This window comes from Lupinus angustifolius, chromosome LG12 (genome assembly GCF_001865875.1).
Source record: "Lupinus angustifolius cultivar Tanjil chromosome LG12, LupAngTanjil_v1.0, whole genome shotgun sequence".
Classification (NCBI taxonomy): Eukaryota; Viridiplantae; Streptophyta; class Magnoliopsida; order Fabales; family Fabaceae; genus Lupinus; species Lupinus angustifolius.
In genome coordinates this window covers 4387598-4407951 of record NC_032020.1, presented here as the reverse complement: position 1 = coordinate 4407951, position 20354 = coordinate 4387598, and the positions used below count along the sequence as shown (strand labels likewise).

The 20354-nt window shown below is 34.0% G+C and overlaps 1 protein-coding gene across 1 annotated transcript; it reads right to left on the bottom strand.

Annotated features, from left to right (window-relative positions):
• On the bottom strand, nt 3671-18990 carry LOC109362687 (protein VACUOLELESS1). The gene is made up of 15 exons (XM_019608659.1): nt 18076-18990; nt 17144-17434; nt 15938-16077; nt 15673-15778; nt 15501-15593; nt 14791-14880; nt 14594-14707; nt 14386-14493; nt 14207-14280; nt 12242-12296; nt 11659-11840; nt 11291-11420; nt 11007-11109; nt 4696-4793; nt 3671-4137 (listed from the first exon to the last, which is right to left on the bottom strand). Exons 1-15 carry the CDS (start codon nt 18859-18861, stop codon nt 3973-3975), a joined length of 2535 nt encoding a protein of 844 aa, XP_019464204.1. The 5' UTR covers nt 18862-18990; the 3' UTR covers nt 3671-3972.

Genomic DNA, 20354 nt, shown 5'->3' with positions numbered 1-20354 from the left:
AATTTCAATCATTTAAAATAATGTTATGATTATGTTTTATAGGTTTGCATTTTGTTATTGCTAATTTTGAAGTAAAGGGTCATCATAAATTTGAAAAAAACATCATTTCCTTATCAATTGTTTCTGTATCACATGTTGAAACCAATGTTTTTAAAACCGTTCCATATCGGTTCAAGCGGTGAACCGATCTCAATACTAGTACGGTGTAATAATTATACCGGTCATGTAATCATACCGGTCAAAATCGACTAAAACTGGTCAAAATTGGTTAAAATCAGTCATACCGGTTGGTTTTCAATTGAACCGTTCCGGTCATACAGAATGTTTTTATTTAAAATTAATTTTTTAATGAAAATAAAAAAATATTGGTTTTTATTGATTTTTAACATTAATATTAATATATTATATATGTATATCTAATTTCACTGGTATGTAGTTTAATTATGAACTATCGGTTGAACCGCTATACCACTATACCACTATATCAGTACCCTAACTGTGCTAATGGCCGATACCATATTAATAACACTGGTTGAAACCATGGATTTAAAATGCAGACCGCATCATCTGATGCGGTTGCAATCTTGCGGTTGTAGTGACCACCGCTACCGCATTATACTGCAACTTAGATCACAATGATGTGGTCGTATCGGACTGCAATGCAACCACATGGGATTGTATCAGGCCGAATCAGATTCAAAAATATTTTTTAATTACAAAATAATTCATACCGCAACAACCACAATAACCACAATCATAATAATCACAACTGTTACGGCATTCGCCATTGCAACCGCCATTTAAAGCAGTAGGTGAAATATGTTAGGTTTTATAATATGAACTTGTGATGGAAGATTTATTATGTTGCCTTATATGCATTGAAATTCAATACCCAATTGTTGGTCATTGTGGAGTTGGGATGGGCACGGTGTTGGCAATTGGTGTACGATAGTTCTTGTGGTGGATGAGTTTTGATGTTTTTGGATAACTAGATTAATGGGGAGGGGAAAGAAGGTTAGAGATGAGAGAGACTTTTTAAATGAAAATTACAAAACTACCCCATTTACTAAATATATTATAATTAAATAGGAAGGTTAATTTTTTCCAAAAATCTTGATGCATAGCTCACTCCAACTAAAAAATTTATTTACCTAAGTTAGCAAAACCCATAATAAATATACATTATAAAACAAGAAAATGTAATGCATTACACCTTATCATTATTTCAATTAATATTATTTTTATTTTTATCATTAAAAGAATATGTAATATCTTTTTAAATAAATAGTATTATACTAAGTGTTAATCTAATGATATAAAGTCTAGCTAGATATTCTTTTAGGCATTAAGTTGTAGTAAACATGTTTTTATATATACACCATTACTAGGGATTTGATTTAAATAATAGAATGATGAAATACTATTCGTTTCCAAACAACTAATAAGCAAAACGTTACAATTAGGGTTATTGGTCTAAGTAAAATAAAGGAAAAATTGCATAAAACCTTCATGAATTTTGTCTTGTGTAAGTGAGCATTATAAAATATTTTTATTCTAATTTATCACTTGAAGTTTATTTATTAGTAAAATTGATTTCTTTATACAAATAATATTAAATTAATGATAAATCAATAAGGAAACTATTATCACAAGACTTGCAATAGTAGTAATAGGCACGTCATTACATGTAAGGGTGGAAACAGGTCAGACCATACTTTACCTTAAACAAGCCGAACCTATATAGCATATAGGAGTCTGAACCTGGCCTGTTAGTTTGTTTAATTTTTTTTCAAAGCCTAAGCCTGGCCTGTTTGAAAGTCTGGTCTACCCTATTAGCATGTTTAAAGGCTTATTATACTATATTATATTGAAATAAGTGATCATGTCTATATTTAAATAACTAATATGCATACTTTTAAATAGATTTTTATAACCCTAACAATTAAATTATATTTTTGTATACATTTTTATATTAAAATTACATATATCATAACATTACTTATATATTAAAATTATAAAATATGAACATTATTACATAATATAACTAAATAGGCCAGCTTGTTAGGCTTAATAAGCCATTTGGATAGCCTAAAGTCTAGTATGTTAAACTAAATAAGCTTTTCAAAAAGCCTGAACCTGACTTGTTTATGGAAAAAACCTGGCCTGACCTAGCCTGTTATAGGCGAGGTAACAGGCCCCTGGTAGGCAGCATGACCTGTTTCCACCCCTAATTACATGTTAGCAAGCATAAAAATAATCATCAAAATAAAAGTTGATCGAAAAGAAGATAAATAAATTTCAAAACTAAATAAGATAAATAATTTGATATATAAAATTTTTAAAATTAAACAATAATGATATTACTATAGAAATTAAAAAATGCATAATAAAAAATTCATTATTGTTAATTTAATATTTATTTATACATCGATCAAATTCATTAATAGTTAAAGTTTAAGAGATAATTAAATAAAGAAATTGGTCGAGATAATTACATGCAAAAGATAAACTTGAAAAAGATTTTATAGAATTTTCCCTAGACTTGTTATTTATTCTAAAAGAGTACTGTTGGGAGTCGGGCGAGTGAAGAGAGAAAAATAAGAAATTCTTCAGTTGTTTAAAAGCCATTGCTCAGACCCCTCACAGCTCCCTTCCCAATTTGGAGTAAAAATATAGGTTAAAATGTAGTTTTGAATCTTTTAAGTTTCTCAATAGTGCAATTTTAGTCCCCTTAGCCCTTAAATTTTTATTTTCATACCTTTATAAAATTGAGTAATTAAATATATAGAGACTAAAATCACAATTGAAAAACTTAAGTGACAAAACTACATTTTAACCAAAAATATAACAAAAAAAAAATGGAGATATGTTAGGGATGACGGAACTGGGCGAACGTGAGTAGTGATATTTTATTCACAATCTTGCATTATTTACTAGTAAGACTTTTGTCTATTGATCGAGGGCCATATTATATCCATAGAAAGACTAAACTGTTAAATTTTTTATTTCTGTGGGTGATATTTATTAGAAGAAGTAACACACTTCAAAAGAGAATAATTTCTTACCCATAAGGTGAAAAAAATAATATTGATAGTACAAAAAACATCATTTTTGGATAGAGAAAATCCACGGATACTCAAGGATTTGTAGTTTTTATTATATATTTTATAACAATTAATATATAAAAATAGTTATTAGATGAATAATAAAATATTTATATGGTAAATTTATAATTATAGTCAAATCACTATAATTTATTATGAAATGATAATAAAATAGATAACATATAATCTTAAAACAATAATTACAAAAATATAATATATATAAAAATTTAATTAAAAATAAATTTATAATTATGCCGATACCGACAGGGTGTGTATTTTAAAACTCGTCCCCACCCATCGTCCCCACCCATAAGTACCCATAAGTTAATATTGTAGGTACTCGTTGCATGTAATTTTACGGGTACCCATGAATCAGTTTTTTTTTACCAGATATGCAATGAGTTAAGATTTCATTCTTCCATACAAACAGCCTCAAAACTTGTTTAGAGTTTACCTATATGGACGATAAGAATTTCTGCTCGTAGACATTACATGGACAATATGCAATTTGACATTTGATTAACGTAAACATAACTTCGCTTTCTATATTATTAAGACTAACGAAATAAATGAAACAACAACCAAGCGATGCTCAAATACAATAAACGAAGTCAGCTGCGGTCACAATACTCATTCACACATTGTTTTATTCAAAGTACAAACAAAATAGTACACACGAAAAAGTGGATGGCATCTTGTAACATCCAAGATAAGGGGGGGGAAAGACAATCATTTGATCACATTTAGCTATAAGCGGTAAGATGATACATTTTTAAGACAATATACAAAATAAGCATTCAAATAGAAAGGGACATAATGAGCAGGTAAATAGTACAATAAGAGGGGACATGAAACCCAGGATGGAAAATCATACAGCACCTTGGAAAGACAACCGATCTCGAAGAGTATCAAATAGTGATGAAGCTGCAGCATTTTGTGCAAAAGTCAATTTCAACCGGCCAAGTAATTCACCATCTTTTGTCTGCGAAGCAGCATCGGCAGCTTCCTTGGCCATGCCAATTCGAGCATATGACTGTCCAAGATTAGGCAGATCAATAATATATTTGAGAAGTAACAAGAATTCTATAATATGGTAGGTGAAGGCTATAGCTCTAATTTGAGCTAAAATCTCAATTCCTGCGAAAAGTTTCAATTTATGCTAGAATTTGTAGCATTCACTGTAAACTTTATGCAATCCTTCAGGGAACAGGTTGGGGAGGAATATTGTCAGTACTAACAAAATTTATATTGATGAACCCTTGGTAATTTTATTTGCTATTAAGATACAAGTTTTGTTTATTTCTCTTCTTTATGGTAATTTAGTATTATTCATAGAACTGTGACTTCTAACAATATATTGTCTCTATTCCAGCGCAGCATATTATACAGACTTCATTTTCTGAGTATAAATTATTGTTTATGAAAGGATGAAGTTGATTCAATCTACAGTCTATACCATGAAAAAACAATAACAAATGCTTAGCATAACATATCAATCTTTTAATTCTACCCGACTTATTGAGTGTCATATTGTATGGATACACGTTTGCAGAAAATTAAAGATTTAAGTTTATGAGCATTCTGAAAATACCTCAGCTCTTTCTCGAGGATCTGCAATTTTCGGGATATATTTAATGGCTTCTGCCTTTTCGTCTGCTTCAATGCATGCCTCCACAAATGGCCTATAACCTATAAATGCAAGAACATTAGGTTAACTTTAGAATAATAATCAGCAAGTTGTTGCAAAACCATTCCATTATGATGAAAATGTAGCAAGGAAACAACAAGCTTGATTTGTTTAGCACCACTTAATATTTCATAAACATCCAAAACTGTGAAGCATACAAGTAATTCTTAATTGAGAGCAATGCTACTTTCCTGTAAAAACAGTCAACCTTCACATTAAAAAAGATAATTAATCTCATGATAAGCATGAAAACGGAGCTCGAATCAAAACTAAACAAAAACATCATCCTTCTAAAACCAATATATATAAATAGCAAAACACTAAAGTGATAAAAATATACGTGAACTTCTATTACTTTGTTCTCGAGCAAACATATTTTGAGATAGATCAGATTTTTTGTGTTCATCATCCAGACAAATCTCTATATCAGGAAATAAAACTTTTATATTACTCTGTAGATATATATTAGATAAGATGAAAAAACTTGAAAATATTTGAATATTTATCAAAGAAACAGTGGAAAATCGATTAGACATAACACAGAAAACATACAATTAGTAGCCTATACATCTCTGAGAAGCTCCTGGGACTCGAGGAGAAGCTCTCAATAAAATAAAAAAGCTATTGCATTGCTTGGGACCCAAACCTTGCTTCAAATATTACAAAACATTTTTACAACAACAACCAAACCTTATACCCTATCATAAATCATGTTCATTGACAAAATATTTATCTCTAAATCTTTCTTAATCGTTTCGTCTACCGTTTTTCTTGATCTCTCTCTTCCTTTAGGAATTGGACTAACCTCCATTTGATCTACTTTCCTTACGAGGAATTCTACCAGTCTCCTCCACACATGTCCAAACCATGTAAGGAACGATTCTACCATCATTTCTATAATAGGAGTTATTCCAACTTTCTCCCTAATGCATTTATTTGTAATCTTATCTTGTCTAGTGTGTCCACTCATCCAAAGCAGCATTCTCATCTATACTTCATGGAGTTTATTCTCATGTTGACATTTTTTACCATCAAACATTTAGTTTCATATAACATTGTAGTTCTTATAGTACTGCGGTAAAACTTTCCCTTAAGCACTTCACCATCTCTTGATAATCATTTGTCTTGTATGATTGAACCAAGATACCTAAATCTAGTGACTTATGGTATGATCCCCAATTTTTACTTCTATAGTAGAATTTGTTGGCCTCTTGCAAAACTTACACTCCATATACTTCGTCTTACATCGACTTATACAAAAACTATGTGCTTCTAAAGCTTGTCTTACATGTTTAGCATCCCATTTATTTGCTTTATCGAGTCTCCTACTAAGACAATATTATCCGCAAAAAACATGCATCGTGACACTAGTTCTTAGATATGTTCAGTAAACACATCCATGACCAATTTAAACAATTAGGAGCTCAATGTTAACCTATGGTGCAATCCTATGACATTCGAAAAATCTTCTAAGACCCCATCTTGTATTATCACATTGATCTCGACACTATCATACATATCTTTCATTGCTTGATGTAGGCAATTTGAACATCTTTTTTCTCTAGAACTTTCCATAAAACATCTCTAAGCACTTTATCACACACCTTCTCCAAATCAATGGACATCATGTGCAAGTCCTTTTGGTTCCTTCGTTATTTCTCCAACAAACATCGTAAAAAGAATATAGCCTCCATGGTTGACCTCCCCAACATAAAACCAAGTTGGTTTTCATTAGTATGTGTCTCTTATATCAACCTCTACACAATTATCTACTCCATAGCTTTATGGCTCATAAACTTAATCCCCTTATAATTTGCACAATTTTATATGTCACACTTGTTCTTATAAATAAGGATTAAAATAATTTTCTTCCACTGGTTTGACATCTTAGATCTCATGATTTCATTAAACAACTTTATTAGCCAGCTATTGACATGCTCTCCTAGAACCTTCCAAACCTCAATAGATATATTATTTGGTTAGTGGTTTGTCTTTCTCCAACATGTCCAAAGCTTCTTTCACCTCCAAATTCCAAATTCTACGAGAAAAATGTAATTTTGATCCTTCACTTTTGCGTTTAGTCTATAATAAAGTAAGGAATCATATCTCTCATTGAAAAGTTTGTGGAAATAGTTCTTCCATCTTTCCTTAATATATTTATTATTCACCAAGCTTTTTTCATCTTCATCATTATTGCTTTCTTGGTCTCTTTCTTAGCTACTTTTAATTTTTCCAATTTTCAGTATTTTTACACAATAGCCATGATTTGTAACATTCCCTTTTCACCTAATTGTCTTGGACACATTTATCACGTCATCATAATTCTATATGCTAGGAGTGAGCATGGGTCAGGTAAGGCTTGTTCCTTACGCAACCCTAGATGTTGGAAGGGTCATTTTTTTGAATTTGGATCGACTCTAGACAAGAAGTTAACCCGACCTCAAATATCGATTGGGACAACCTTTGAACCCAAACCCGTCCCTAGACCCGATTAAATATAATGCATACCTCTTTTAAATAAAGTTTTGTCAATATTTTACTTATTATTATAGATATGTAATTTAATATATCAAATAATATATGTATATATATTGTTAATCATGTATAATGATGAAAAAATTAGAGAATTAGTGATACTTTCGACCAAAGAGAATGTCATTACTCTACACATAATTGAATAGAAACACATACAAACATGATACGTGAGTGACCAAGGACCGGTCTGGACGGGTCATGCTTATCCCTTAACTGACCCTAAATATTATATGGGTCTAATTTTTGAATCTGTACCTAACCTTATTTGGACCCAATCATTATCGGGCCTAACCGGGTGAGCGGGTAGGGTCGAGTCCTGCTCACCCTACTATACGCTTTGATCTAGAGCCTCTTGATTCGCCTAGTATTCACTTCCTTGTTCTCCCAAAATCCTTGTAAAACTCTTTGATTGAAGCTCCTAGGTTTCTCTCCCTTCGATTTTCACCATTTAATTCTTGGGACTCTACATTGTCCTTTTCTCTCCACTCTACTCTTGACCATTAAATCCATAACCAAAACTTTATGTTGGGTCATCAAGCTCTCTCTAGGTATGACTTTGTAATCCAAGCAAAAGTTTTTATCTAAGCAATAAATCACACACGATAGAGGTGGGATAACAGTGTAGCGGAGGTCATCATCTCTTTAATGCGATGAAACGACGGATAGTGGTGCAGAAAGTCCTTGTGCCTGTAACAGGTTGAATAGCAATGGTTTGTATCCCCAAATCACAGATCCGAACCTGCTCCAAGTTGGATGTTAGTAGAACCCTAATTTTACGAGTGAGAAGTCATTTTTGTCCTTATTTTATAATGCATGCCATGAGTTTTTAATAATTTAACCCTCACCTTCAATTCCCTTCCCTTTTATAAAAGGGGTGAAACCCTTATTTTAAAACATGTGTTTCTTCTTTAGTTTTAAACTGAAGAGCAACCACCCCCCAAGCTTCTTCCAATCTTCTCTTCCTTCACTTTCAATTTGCACAAACATTGTTTCATCTCAACCTTTCACTACCATACCCACTACTTATGTTATGCTACTAAAACCCATCAGAAATGATGTAGATATGGGATGAGAATGGAGTCACATGAAATGTAAGGCCTTAACAATTAACCAATCATATCTTTAATTTGGTGTATGTTAATATTTTTGTGTATTTATATGTGTATGTATAAATTACTTCTATTTTTTTCTTAGTTGTAGTGGTCATCTCTCTATAGTGTATTAGGGGTTGGCCACTATCCGCAATTAACTACCTAGTTTTCTATTTGATTACCTTATCAGAAAAAAAGCGTTTTGTGAATGTCTAACCCCATTCTTATAAGTCATATGATGCTCCTTTCACTTCTTAAAACATGTATGGACTATTGTAAAATCAAAAGCTGAGGAGAAATCTAGAATAGTCCTATCGTCCATATTTGCTTCTTCTATGCCATAATTATCATGAAAACCTTCAAATCCTCTATTGTCCCTCCCTACATGCCTATAAAGATCGCTTCATAGGAAACTATTTTCTCCTAAAGGTATTATCTGGACTGCGCCTTCCAAATCCTCTCGAAATTTTATCTTGTATTGTTCCTCTAGACCTACTTGGGATGCATAAACACTAATCGCATTAAAGGTTTCATCTATTGCTACACTAGATTTATGATCATATCTTATATTCTCTTTACATCCATCTAGTGTTGCCCTGGCGGATGGCGGCCCATGGCGGCTGCCAAAATTCAGCCATGAAGGCGTTGCGGGCAAATGGCGGACGTCATCATGGCGGTTGAAAAAAATAAATAACATATATAACATAATAGAAAAAATAAAATAATAAATACAATAACACAAAAATCAAACAATAATATAAAGTTTAATAAAAACCATTAAATATTAATGTCTCATAAAGATCACTAAAAAGTAACATAAACAATACTAATAAGTCTTGTCAACATTCACAACTAAAAATCAAAGGAAAACACAAATATAAAATGCAAAAGATATAATTTTCTAAATATTCTCCTCCTCCCCAACATCATCCTCCAAAGCTGCAAACTCAGCAACATGATAATATATGATAAAGCAAAATAAATAAATAAAAAAGCTGGAAAAAAATATAAACTGGAAAGAAAAAAAAAAACTGGAAAAAAAAAGTTCTGCACAAAAAAAACTGGAAAACAAAAACTAATCTGGACAAAAAAAAAAAGTAATCTGAAAAAAATGTAAATTAGAAAGAAAAAAATTATTATAAAGATAAAAGAAAGCAAAATTAAAAAATAGATGAAGAGATGAGAAGAATAAGGAAGAACGAAATTAACAATAAGCTTAGTAGGGAGAGAAGAAGGAGTTGAAGGACGAGGCTTCAAGTACGACAATGGAGTCTTTGGTGAGGAGGCAGAGGAGGAAGTTTTGAGAGAGGGAGGCAATAGATAGAAGATGCAAAAATAGAAAGGCTAGGGTTTTAATTTTTAAAACATGGAATGGGCCAAAAAAATACATCTGAGTCCAATTTTTTTAAAAAACTGTCCAAAAACGAAAATTTCCACCACCACCATGGCGGCTTTTTTTAACAAAAGGCGGACACGACCATATGGCGGGAATTTCCAAATGGCTAATGGCGGTAGCCCAAAAAACGCCACCGCCATCCGCCATGGCCGCAATTGGGCAACACTGCATCCATCACATATTTCTTACATTCCTTATCTACAATTATATCCACACATTCTCAATCTTGTCTTATCGGTGTACCATAATTTAATTCCTGAAGTGTCTAATTCCCTTGTCTTTTCCCTGACCCATTAAATTTTTAGTAGGCACATAAAATTGGTCATCCTTCTCATCATTGTGTCAATTATTTCCATTGATTTACTTATAAGAGTGTTTATATTTCATGTTTCGATTCGTATCTAGACTTGTGAACTAGTTTCTTTCCACGCCCATATAGTTGATACATATGATAGAGATTTGACAAAGTTTTACGTTGGTTGTTAACTGCCTAACACAGTCTTTACCATTTATCCGGGTCGGGCTTAGAACCAACTATTTATAGCATAAAAATCACTACCTTCAAATAATCTTAAGATTAAAAATGCAAAATCACAATATATTAGGTATAACTTTTTTCCTAAAAAGAAACATAAAACTGTGAGATCAGGGCATATACTAGTTTTCTTAATATAATTATGAATAAAAATCAGAAGACTAAATGAAAACAACAAAGGGGGAACTATTGGGAAAATGGGAAGAGAATACTTAATATTTTTCAGTACTACCAAATGTATCCCTTCCCCCTATGAGTAATGAATTAATTCCTTTCGGGGTGCGTGGCTGTCCCTCCTAACAAGTGTCGCTCCCAGGAATTGAGCCCTTGATCTTTTGGTCATCCTGGGATCTAGCGGAGCCTTACACCACTAGACCAACGCCTTGTTGGTGAAGAGAATACTTAATATGTCACAATGGTCAATGCATTGTTTTTATTAATATTTCATTACAAAATAAAATAGCTAAATGGTGGGAATATATGATGTCATCACTCATCCTAATAGCTGTAGTCTATATATCTAAGCAATTCAAGCATTTAGTTTCACCAACTATAGTCACAACTCACAATGAAGTTACTTAAATTTCAAAGGGATACAGTTTGAATAGGATTCTCCATAACTCCCTAGAAAGATTAAAATAGGAGTTGAAAATTTTACCAATAGGAGGTTTCTTCTCCTTCGAAAATTTTTCTAGGGCAACCCAATCCTTGATTGTGGCCAAAGCAAAAACTTTAAGCCAATACCATCTCTTCTCAGACACCTGAAGTAATAGAACAGAAATTTGGTATGCAGGGAAATGAGTTAGAAAATGGAAAAATGTGTTTCAAGTTGTTTCACACTTTTGGATTTTGACCAAATTATTTATAGAAAAAAGGCACAAAATGAATCATATATTTTCCTTTAAAAAAACCAATACTAAGGAACATTTAAATTTTACTGACCTTAAATTCTGTTTTCACTCTCATTGCAGCTCGATGATTTCCCAAGACAATACAAGTTCGGATTGTATCACTTATACTTGAATCCACAAAAATGGCCTGCTTTGTAGTCACTTCAAGTTCATGCTGAATTCTGCAGAGTGGCAGAAGTATCTTAAATTTTGTCTTCATCACACGGCATAGATATTTTTTTATAAGAACATGATATGAATACTGAATAGTTATAAAATAAGGACTGTTACCAAAGTCTGAATGTTCACAAAGGAATAACATATATAAATAATAGCTCTATCATAAATATATGCACTTAACATATTGTGGAAACTTTTCTTTTATAGTTTACTAATGTGAAAATTAATTAATAATCACACCTTAACAGTTTCGCATGCTCTTCAGCTGCCTTTGATTCAAAGGTGTGTTCCTTGGTTTCAGCAAAAAGGTTCTGGGCCTTTTCAATAAGTTTTATTCGAGGACCATGAAGTGGAGATCCCTTGCTTGCCATGGGGTTTTTGCCAAGTTCCCATGATTCTTTCCAAAGAAGAAATGCCACATCCTACATGGTTTGACTTTGGAATAAATTCAAGTATAATGAAAGCATTTAATGTAAAGAACATAAAAGGAACTGAATGATATGCTAGCATTGCTTATAAAATTGCAAGAGTGAGTCAGTTGTAGACTAATGCCTAGTTGAGTCATGAAGAAAAAGGCATACTAGAGAGACAACGAAACACAAATTTGAAAATATAACAAATGCCGGGTAGTTAAAGGATTTGAACTGATACATTGTCAATTCAACACATTTTAGATGAGATTGGATGAGCAATATCGGTGAATTGTGTACGAAAAAACCCATAACGCAACCTGGCTAATATTGGATATTTCCTCATATGTATACATATTCCAAATAAAAAGTTAAGCATATGATGCCATTTGTTGCTAAAGATTAAAACATACTTGAAGTTGCCCTGTTGATAGGAAGAAGTCCTTCAAAAATTCATGTTTGTAACACCTGAAATTGAGAGATACATTTATTCCGGCATAGAGTACAAACATGTCAACAAAACACATTGAGTACTTCAAAAATGTTTGTAGTTTGATCATCTTAAAAGAAACAATTATGCCTAGGATAAACAGGAACACAGGTTACTAGAAGCTGTTCAGGTTAAATTTTAAACATCATATCTCACCCATCCATCTCCCACTTTATTTTGATGGGTCATCCCAAAGGTGCAAAATTAACTGCTATTTTGGTCTACGACCACAATTTGCACCAAGTCGTGGTATATACAGCCACAAGGTGCAGCACTGACACTTTGGTTTTCTTAATTTATTTTAAGCAACTCATGCCCTATGATAATGACTTAGTCCATTTGTGAGTTGGGTTTTGAAGCGAAAGGAAGGGAAATGGAAGGCTGCAGCACAAAAGCCTGACAAGGTACAGCATTGACACTTTTATATTAAAAAAATACTTGTTCATAAAAGAAATCCTATGGTATATACAGCCACAAGGTGCAACACTGACACTTTGGTTTTCTTAATTTATTTTAAGCAACTCATGCCCTATGGTAATGACTCAGTCCATTTGCGAGTTGGTGATGCTCTCAAAAGCCTGTCCTCACTATGGGAGCTGGGCATGGTTTCCAGAAAGCCTGACTTCTCTCTCTCTCTCTTTCGTCAGTTTCTCACACTAGACCTACATGGAGTAAAGCAGCCGGCAGGGCTGGACATGACAGCTAGCGTTTTCATTATGACCCACTAGTTTTCAATGGTTTTTGTGTGCACCAGTTTTATGCCTCGGATGGACAAGAAACATCACTGATTCACTAGTTTTCAGGTTGAACATGCAGGGCCACTCTTGTTTTTCAACCATGGTTCAGCCAGAATGCACAAAAAGCAGCCTGGTGTTGGTACTTGCTAATTACTAATTGATGAATTCCTTATTTTTTTCATTTTAATTTTATGATACTTATTTTAAAAAATTTAAAATACTTCCTACTTTTTCCATATGTTTTCTAAGTTATTCTTAAAAATTGGTTTGAAAAATGCATTTGCGTGCAAGACACACCAAAGAGATACAGCTTGCATGCTGTTGAAATGCCCTAAATGCTTGAAATAAATATGGAAAAAATAACTATAGATTGTGCCCAACAGGCCCAACTGGTTCTCTAACCCTAGCTAATGCCCTATTGGAATGACTTTTTTAGAATAACACAAAAAAGAACATAGCTTTAAGTTGTGCCCCATGTAAAAAACTACAAGGAAATAAATAACATAAGTAACTCGTGGTACTAAGCCATGACTCATTCTTTATTTTGCACCTTGGGGTAAATAATCCCAAAGGTACACTGAAGTAGGAAAATATGTAAATCTAAACAAACAATAAGTATTAAAATGCAATAGTTTTTATATCAGTGGGAAGTCAGCTTCAATGTTCTTATTTATTTAAAAACTTGTACATGGTACATAAGTACATAACTACAAAAAGTATGTAGTTGAAATATTAGTTTTACAATATAAAACCCAATTTAGGCATCATCTTATTTTTTAAAAATGAAACTGGAAAAAAAGGATTAAAAAATAAAAGACATAGTAGGATATGTAATCCTATAACATGAGAACTTTTTTATTGTTATCAAAATGCAATTTTTTTGAAATTTTTTTATGATAGATCTCATGGTGTCATTCGATCCATCATGTAGCTGACCCCAACTAGAGGGACTAAAGCTTGGTAGTTGTTGTATTAAATATACAATTGGAGTCCAAACCTCACTTTCCCATGCAATCATTTTTTTAAATAAATAATTATATTGTGCATCTTATTTTCTTCATTTGGTTCACAGTTAGCAGTGACCTTATTATTATTTAACCAGGGTGATCCACATTGTCTTGCATTCTACAATATGGCTCTAGGTCACCTACCGTGCATAAGTTATAAATAAGTCACGTGCCAATGGTCTGGCCTGTACTGTTCCAAAGAACTCCAACGGCTGCCTCTGTATCATCAAAAGAAGAATGAGTGCATGAGATAAACTCATGTTGCTCCATATGCATTTATTACAAATATGACATTTGAAATATATAGTTTTCCAGAGCATTACCTTTTGCCAAATATGAAAGAGGACAAGGTAAACAAGGTCTGTATCACCACATTCAGTTGCCTTCATCAAGGCTATATCTTCTTCTCCTATGCTTACCAACAGAGGAACCTGAACATCCGCACCAATGAGTACAGTAATAAAGTCTCCATGGAACAAATTCAATTTCATTGCTTAAAACATGGGAGAACAAATGGAATAAGAATACCACCTGTTTAGATGAGCGTGGTTCATGTTCAACGAGCAAGGCAGCTAGCTTTCGGCGACCATTTTTATCTGCATGAGCAGCAACTGCTGCATAGGATATGCCTTTGCACAGTTTTAACTGAGAATATAAAAAATCATGAGATTCAAGTGTTGTTATGGAAAACAGAATGATCAGACAGAACTTGAATTGGAAACAAAAACCTTATCAAGCAGAATCTCTAGAAGAGTAGCATCAGGAATTGCCAATGAAGCAGTTATCTTTGAACATGCCCAGTGCATTATCACCACTTCCTACACGAAAGCAATCAGAAAACAGATCAAGTTAATATGTATAATAATAATCGAACACAGTGTATGGATTAATTATTTCAACAATCAGAAAACAAAGAGAATAAAACAACCAATTGTATAGCATTGGTTCATTAAGTCCGTATATTGCACCCCTTGTAGGTTTTGGGAAATGTGGCTTAGTCACCATTCTTTTATCCCTTTTGTGAAGGAACTTTGCAGTACAACTTCTGTTGAGGACAGGGATAGTTTTAAAATTATGAGGAAATTAAATTGGTCATGTTGGAAGAGTGGAATATGTCTGGTGGGGATTCTCGAATTATAAAAGAAAACATCTTGGAAGAGATCAACAGTTGATAAGTCGGAGCTGGAGCACCTTTCAGAGGTTTTGTATGCTAGGATGCAGAAATTAAGAGTAGATTTAGATGGAATTCAGGTTGGAGAAGAATCTGGTCAAAGATAAAACGTGAAATTTAATGGGCTAAGGATGGGGATGCTAATTTCAAGTTATTTCATAGGGGGGCTTCCTATGGTCAAATACAGGACTGAATCTGTCCCTTGAAGTATCTATGCCTCGTACAAAATTAAATCTACACAAACTCATACAATATACATACACTTACTTGATTCATTCCAAGATATTCTGATATCCGCAGTGCAAGTAGATGTTGGTGAGCATTAATCAGGCGACCAATGAGAACAGATGCTGTAAGCAACTGATGACAATAAACTAATTCAGTACAACATCAACACATGCAATGTATGTACTGAGATAGACAAGTAAGCCTTAAAAACCTTATATTGCTGAATACTGAGAGAAATGCCAATCTCAGGGCTGTGCACTGCATTCAAGACCCGCAGAATTTTACACATTTCTTGGATACGATCGCGTTGAAAATTGCTGCCAAAGTCAACTGGATATCATTACCGAGAGCAAATATCAGAAAATATGATTGTCCCTCTTAGACTTCATTACTGAAAACGGTGTACTTTAGATTACAAGATATCTCCATATGATTATCCATCAATAAATCCAATGGAAAATCCAAATCAAACTCACCTGCAGAAAGCCTGCCCATAGCTGGCTGCCCTTAGTAGAGTTTGTTGGCGTGAAACATCAAATTCATGACCTGCAGCATCAACACATGCTTCAACAGCCTCAGGAAGGGACGATCTTATTAGTCTCAAATTTTCATCTGCCTGGGGAATGATAAAAAAATCAGAAACTAGTGTAAAAGTATAAACTGTTTGACGATGCAAGAGTTAAATTGCAAATGAAGACCTGACACATCAACCACAATCAACATAAATCATAGGTCTTCTTTTTCAAGATTTAGGTACTAAAAATATGTCAGCAACCATTCACAAAATGCGCGTTTGATTCATGATTTTCCTTTAAGTGGCACTTCATTAGAGAAATTACACTAACCCAGATTCAGTCAGCCTAATGTACTTACGTCTTCCATTACTGGAAATAATAGCTGCTGTTATCTTCAGTTAGAAAAAAACCAAATGAAGGTATATTATGTCATCAATATAAAGTAATGCTCAACATGTCCACTACTGATTGCTTAAGCATATACCTCGATTAGTACTTAGTTAATGTGGGGAGCCGTAACAAGTTACATATTAACAATCAGTCAGATATCTTTGAGCATTTAACATTTTGCATACTTCTTTCATAAAAACACTAAAATTGGCTTGCAATGATACAGACTTACATTACAAGAACATTGGAATGCACATTCAGTCTAGGTTCCATTCTATTTCATAAATAAATGAATACAATAGTATCACAATGGCTAAGTAAACATAAGCTACTTACCTATGCTAGATTAGATAACTCAAACAAAAGGCTACACCTAATAATTAGCATAGACAGAAAATTAGTAAGAAGTGACCTATCAATTAATGACTCGAGGCGACAACTACTAGAGATAAGCAGCACAAGACTAGGAAGGGAAGAAAAAGCACAACAAGATCCATTGCTATGCTAGAGCTACTAATTGAGTTCCTTTCTTCAATTCTTAAAAACAACTATATTAAGACAAGTAAAAAAATTAAAACTAATGCTAATTATAGTTGTTTTAGCCTATGGAGAGCCCTCTCCATCTCCCTTTTTCTCTGATTTTGACCAATGACATATTAGCTGACACCCAAAGATCAAGACATATAACTCCACATACAATTAAAACTTCAGATATAGAGTAAAAATGATAAAGTCAATCATGCAACAGCAACAGAACTGCAGGAACAAAGCCCCTACCTTGGAACTTCGTCTATCAAAATGATCCAAGGCATCGTATAATAAAGCTGCAGGTGATGTACTTCCAATTGTGAATATTGAAACAGTGGAATCCGGCACCCGCTGTAGAAATTCCATACTACTGTTGGATAATATCCTCACTCCGTCACATTCAGGTATGAGAATTATAGGTTCATCATATAGGTAGTGAACCGGATCTCCATCAGGTCCCATCATCAAAAGCATATCATCCCAGTAAAGCAGCACAGCATCCATTCCGCACCAAGCAAGCTGCTCTGGAGGAAGAGCTGACTGCATGCATAAAAAATATTATTGAGCTACGAGAACCATCCATTTAAGTTGACCCATCCCTCGAGTGAGATATCAAAGGTAAAAAATATAGAGGGGAAAATAGATATATAGAGGAGTGCTAGCAACACACACTTTCATACTCTCTCTTTTAACACGTTCTCTCTTACTGAGCCACATATCTTTAAAGTATGAATTATAAAAGAAAAACAGGAGAGGATGCATGACATGAAACCTAATAAGAGAGAGAGAGAGAGTGTGTGTGTGTGTGTTTTTTTTTATAAAAAGAAACCCCACTGCAAATCTACCATAGAAAGCACGCCACAATACAAAGAGAATCACATGCATTTCAACCATCTAAAAGGCCAACCAATTTTCCCCCTCCCTTTTCTACCAATGAAAAACTAATTCACCAATCTCCCTACACTTCAAGACAACAAAATTTGCAATTGTCCGAACCACGTTAGATAGTTATAAGATTCGCTCATTAACTTAAGCACATTCTCATTAAAAATGTCAGTCTTGTAATAATAATATAAGAAATGACAAACCGCAAATCATGTATAACTATGAGCACAACATTCTTAACACATTTCAATTCAACACAACAAAAACAATTTCCATTATTCCAAAAACACACCAACCTCGCACTCCCTCTCAATGATGACTTCAGTCAAATCCGAAGTAGTAACCAAAAGGCGGCCATCATGAGTAAATGAAGCGAGCCACTTCCCATCCCTTGACACCACCATTTTCTGCAGCGGCCCCCGGAGCAAATCAACTCCCAGCTGCTGCACCCCATCCTCCTCCACAGCAAGAACCACAGCATCTCCAACACCAAGCAACACCTCCACATTGCCAGACAACGTGTACTGCGGCTCAATAACCGCCATACAATGTGGCGGATCCTCGATCCCTGGATCAGCCAGCTTCACCGAATTAGGGTTCCTAAAATCCGCAATACAAAACAACTGATTCTGCTCCGTGATACACACCAATCCATTCCCCCAAAACACACAATCCGCGACATTCTGCTCGAAACACTCCTTCCCAAGCGAGAAGTTCGGTTCGATGAGGTTGGCGTGGATGTCGTAGCGGTAAACGGTGCCGTCCTGGACGACGCAAACGAGCGTTTGATCGTCGGTCCAGGACATGGCGATAAGGCGGCCGCCAGGGTGGCGCCAGACGGTGTCAGCGAGGAGGTTGCCGGATGATGAGAAGAGGCGGAGCTTGCGGAGGGCGGACTCGGCATGGAGCTGAACGATCTTAGAATCGTCGCGGATGACGGCGATGGGACCGCCGAAGGGAGAGGCGGCGATTTTGTTACGGGCGAGGTCGATGTGTTTCCATCGCATTGGGTAGAGCTCAGGCTTACGGTAGTAACGGTTGTAGAGGAGTTGCCACTCCGCGGCAACTGAGACATTCGCCATTTGGAGGATTTGGAATTGGATCGGTTGTATTGTGAATCAATTGCGATCAAAGTGAATTGGGAAATTTATTTGAAAAGCGATTGATGATGAATCGAAGAATCGTTAGGAGCCGGATTTGGGAATCAGTTTTATTATTAACCCAGGCATAAAGAAATTTAATATTTTTTTAGATGAAAAATATTTATCCGGATTACTTTTTATGTAAATTGTCATTATGTATTATTTCTTTTCATTTTGCATATTGCGGAATCGAGAACTAGTCAATTATTTTCTTTAAGTCGAACAGCAACTACTTTTAGAAATTATCAAAATAGAGAAGAATCCACGTTATTTCAGTTAGACCATTATGGAATAATTTAGTTGATTTTTTTTGTTTTATATTATTTACAACACTAGATTTAGTTTATGAGGAAATATATTGATCATGTTCATGAGTTTTATATATTATTACTGATAATTTGAGTTAAGTTCATGGAATCTGTGTGTCCACCTACACATTTTGGGTGAGTAAAACATGACACATCATTCGCCCTAAAATATATTCAACATGCCCTTTTTATCCATGGATAGGGTGACCCTGGAGCATTATTAAATTTATTTGACCAAAAGGCCCACTCGTAACCCTTATAGAAGGGACATAGCAAAATCACATCCACTCTTTACATCCACTCTTTCTGCACATTTAGAAATTAGAAAACAAAGATAACAAGAACACTACTCTTAGACTCAAACACATTGAAACAAGCTAATCAACTTTTGGTAGATGATTAATTCTTTTAATTTTCTGCAGGGGAAGATGCCAAACCCTTACCCGAATTTGTTCATCAACCAGAATACAACATGGCACATGACTTTTCTATGCCTCCTACTCCTAGGAGTGCAGTTGATGAGCTTCCAAGGCCACCCATTATTAATAGAGGTGAGATTTTATTTCAGTTCTATGCTACCCTTTTATTTGATATATTTAGCTGAAGTATAACTCAGGTTTCTCTCGGTCAAAATGATGGTTATCTTTATTGCTTATTCATGACCATTTTTTCTTTTTGCTTCATAAGTTGAAAACAACTTTCCCTAGTGAATATACATAGTTGTAGTTTTCAAAGAACAAAATCATGTTATTCATTTTATCATTTCTTTTTCTATATCATAGTTATAACAGTTTTGAATAAGGTACTCTTGGTCTAGTTCTGTTGGCAAAAGGGAAAAGATCTTTTAAGGGTTAAGGCATCATTCTTTAAAATAACATTAGTATATGTATAGGGTGTTTGCAGACTAGTGTCTTATGTTAAAGAATCAAATAAAAAACATTTATTAAAATAACATTAGTATATGGATAGGGTGTTTGCAGACTAGTTTTGCAATTATTTTTTGTGTTGTTGGATTTTGTCACAAATGAACACTTCATTGTTTTTACCAACTTTGGGTTTCATATATAGTTGAAGTGTTATATGCATTGTTTTCAATGACTCTTTTTTGGCTTTATGTATGTGTAC

Bases quoted from the DNA above. Each gene is read 5' to 3' on its own strand.
- LOC109362687 (XM_019608659.1), bottom strand. From the start codon at position 18,861: ATGGCGAATGTCTCAGTTGCCGCGGAGTGGCAACTCCTCTACAACCGT. The intron at 11,110-11,290 runs GTCAGTAAAATT...CTATTACTTCAG, and splicing joins GAGTGAAAACAGAATTTAAG to GTGTCTGAGAAGAGATGGTA. The intron at 4,794-11,006 runs GTAAAATTTTCA...TTGCATTTATAG, and splicing joins GGAGAAGAAACCTCCTATTG to GTTATAGGCCATTTGTGGAG.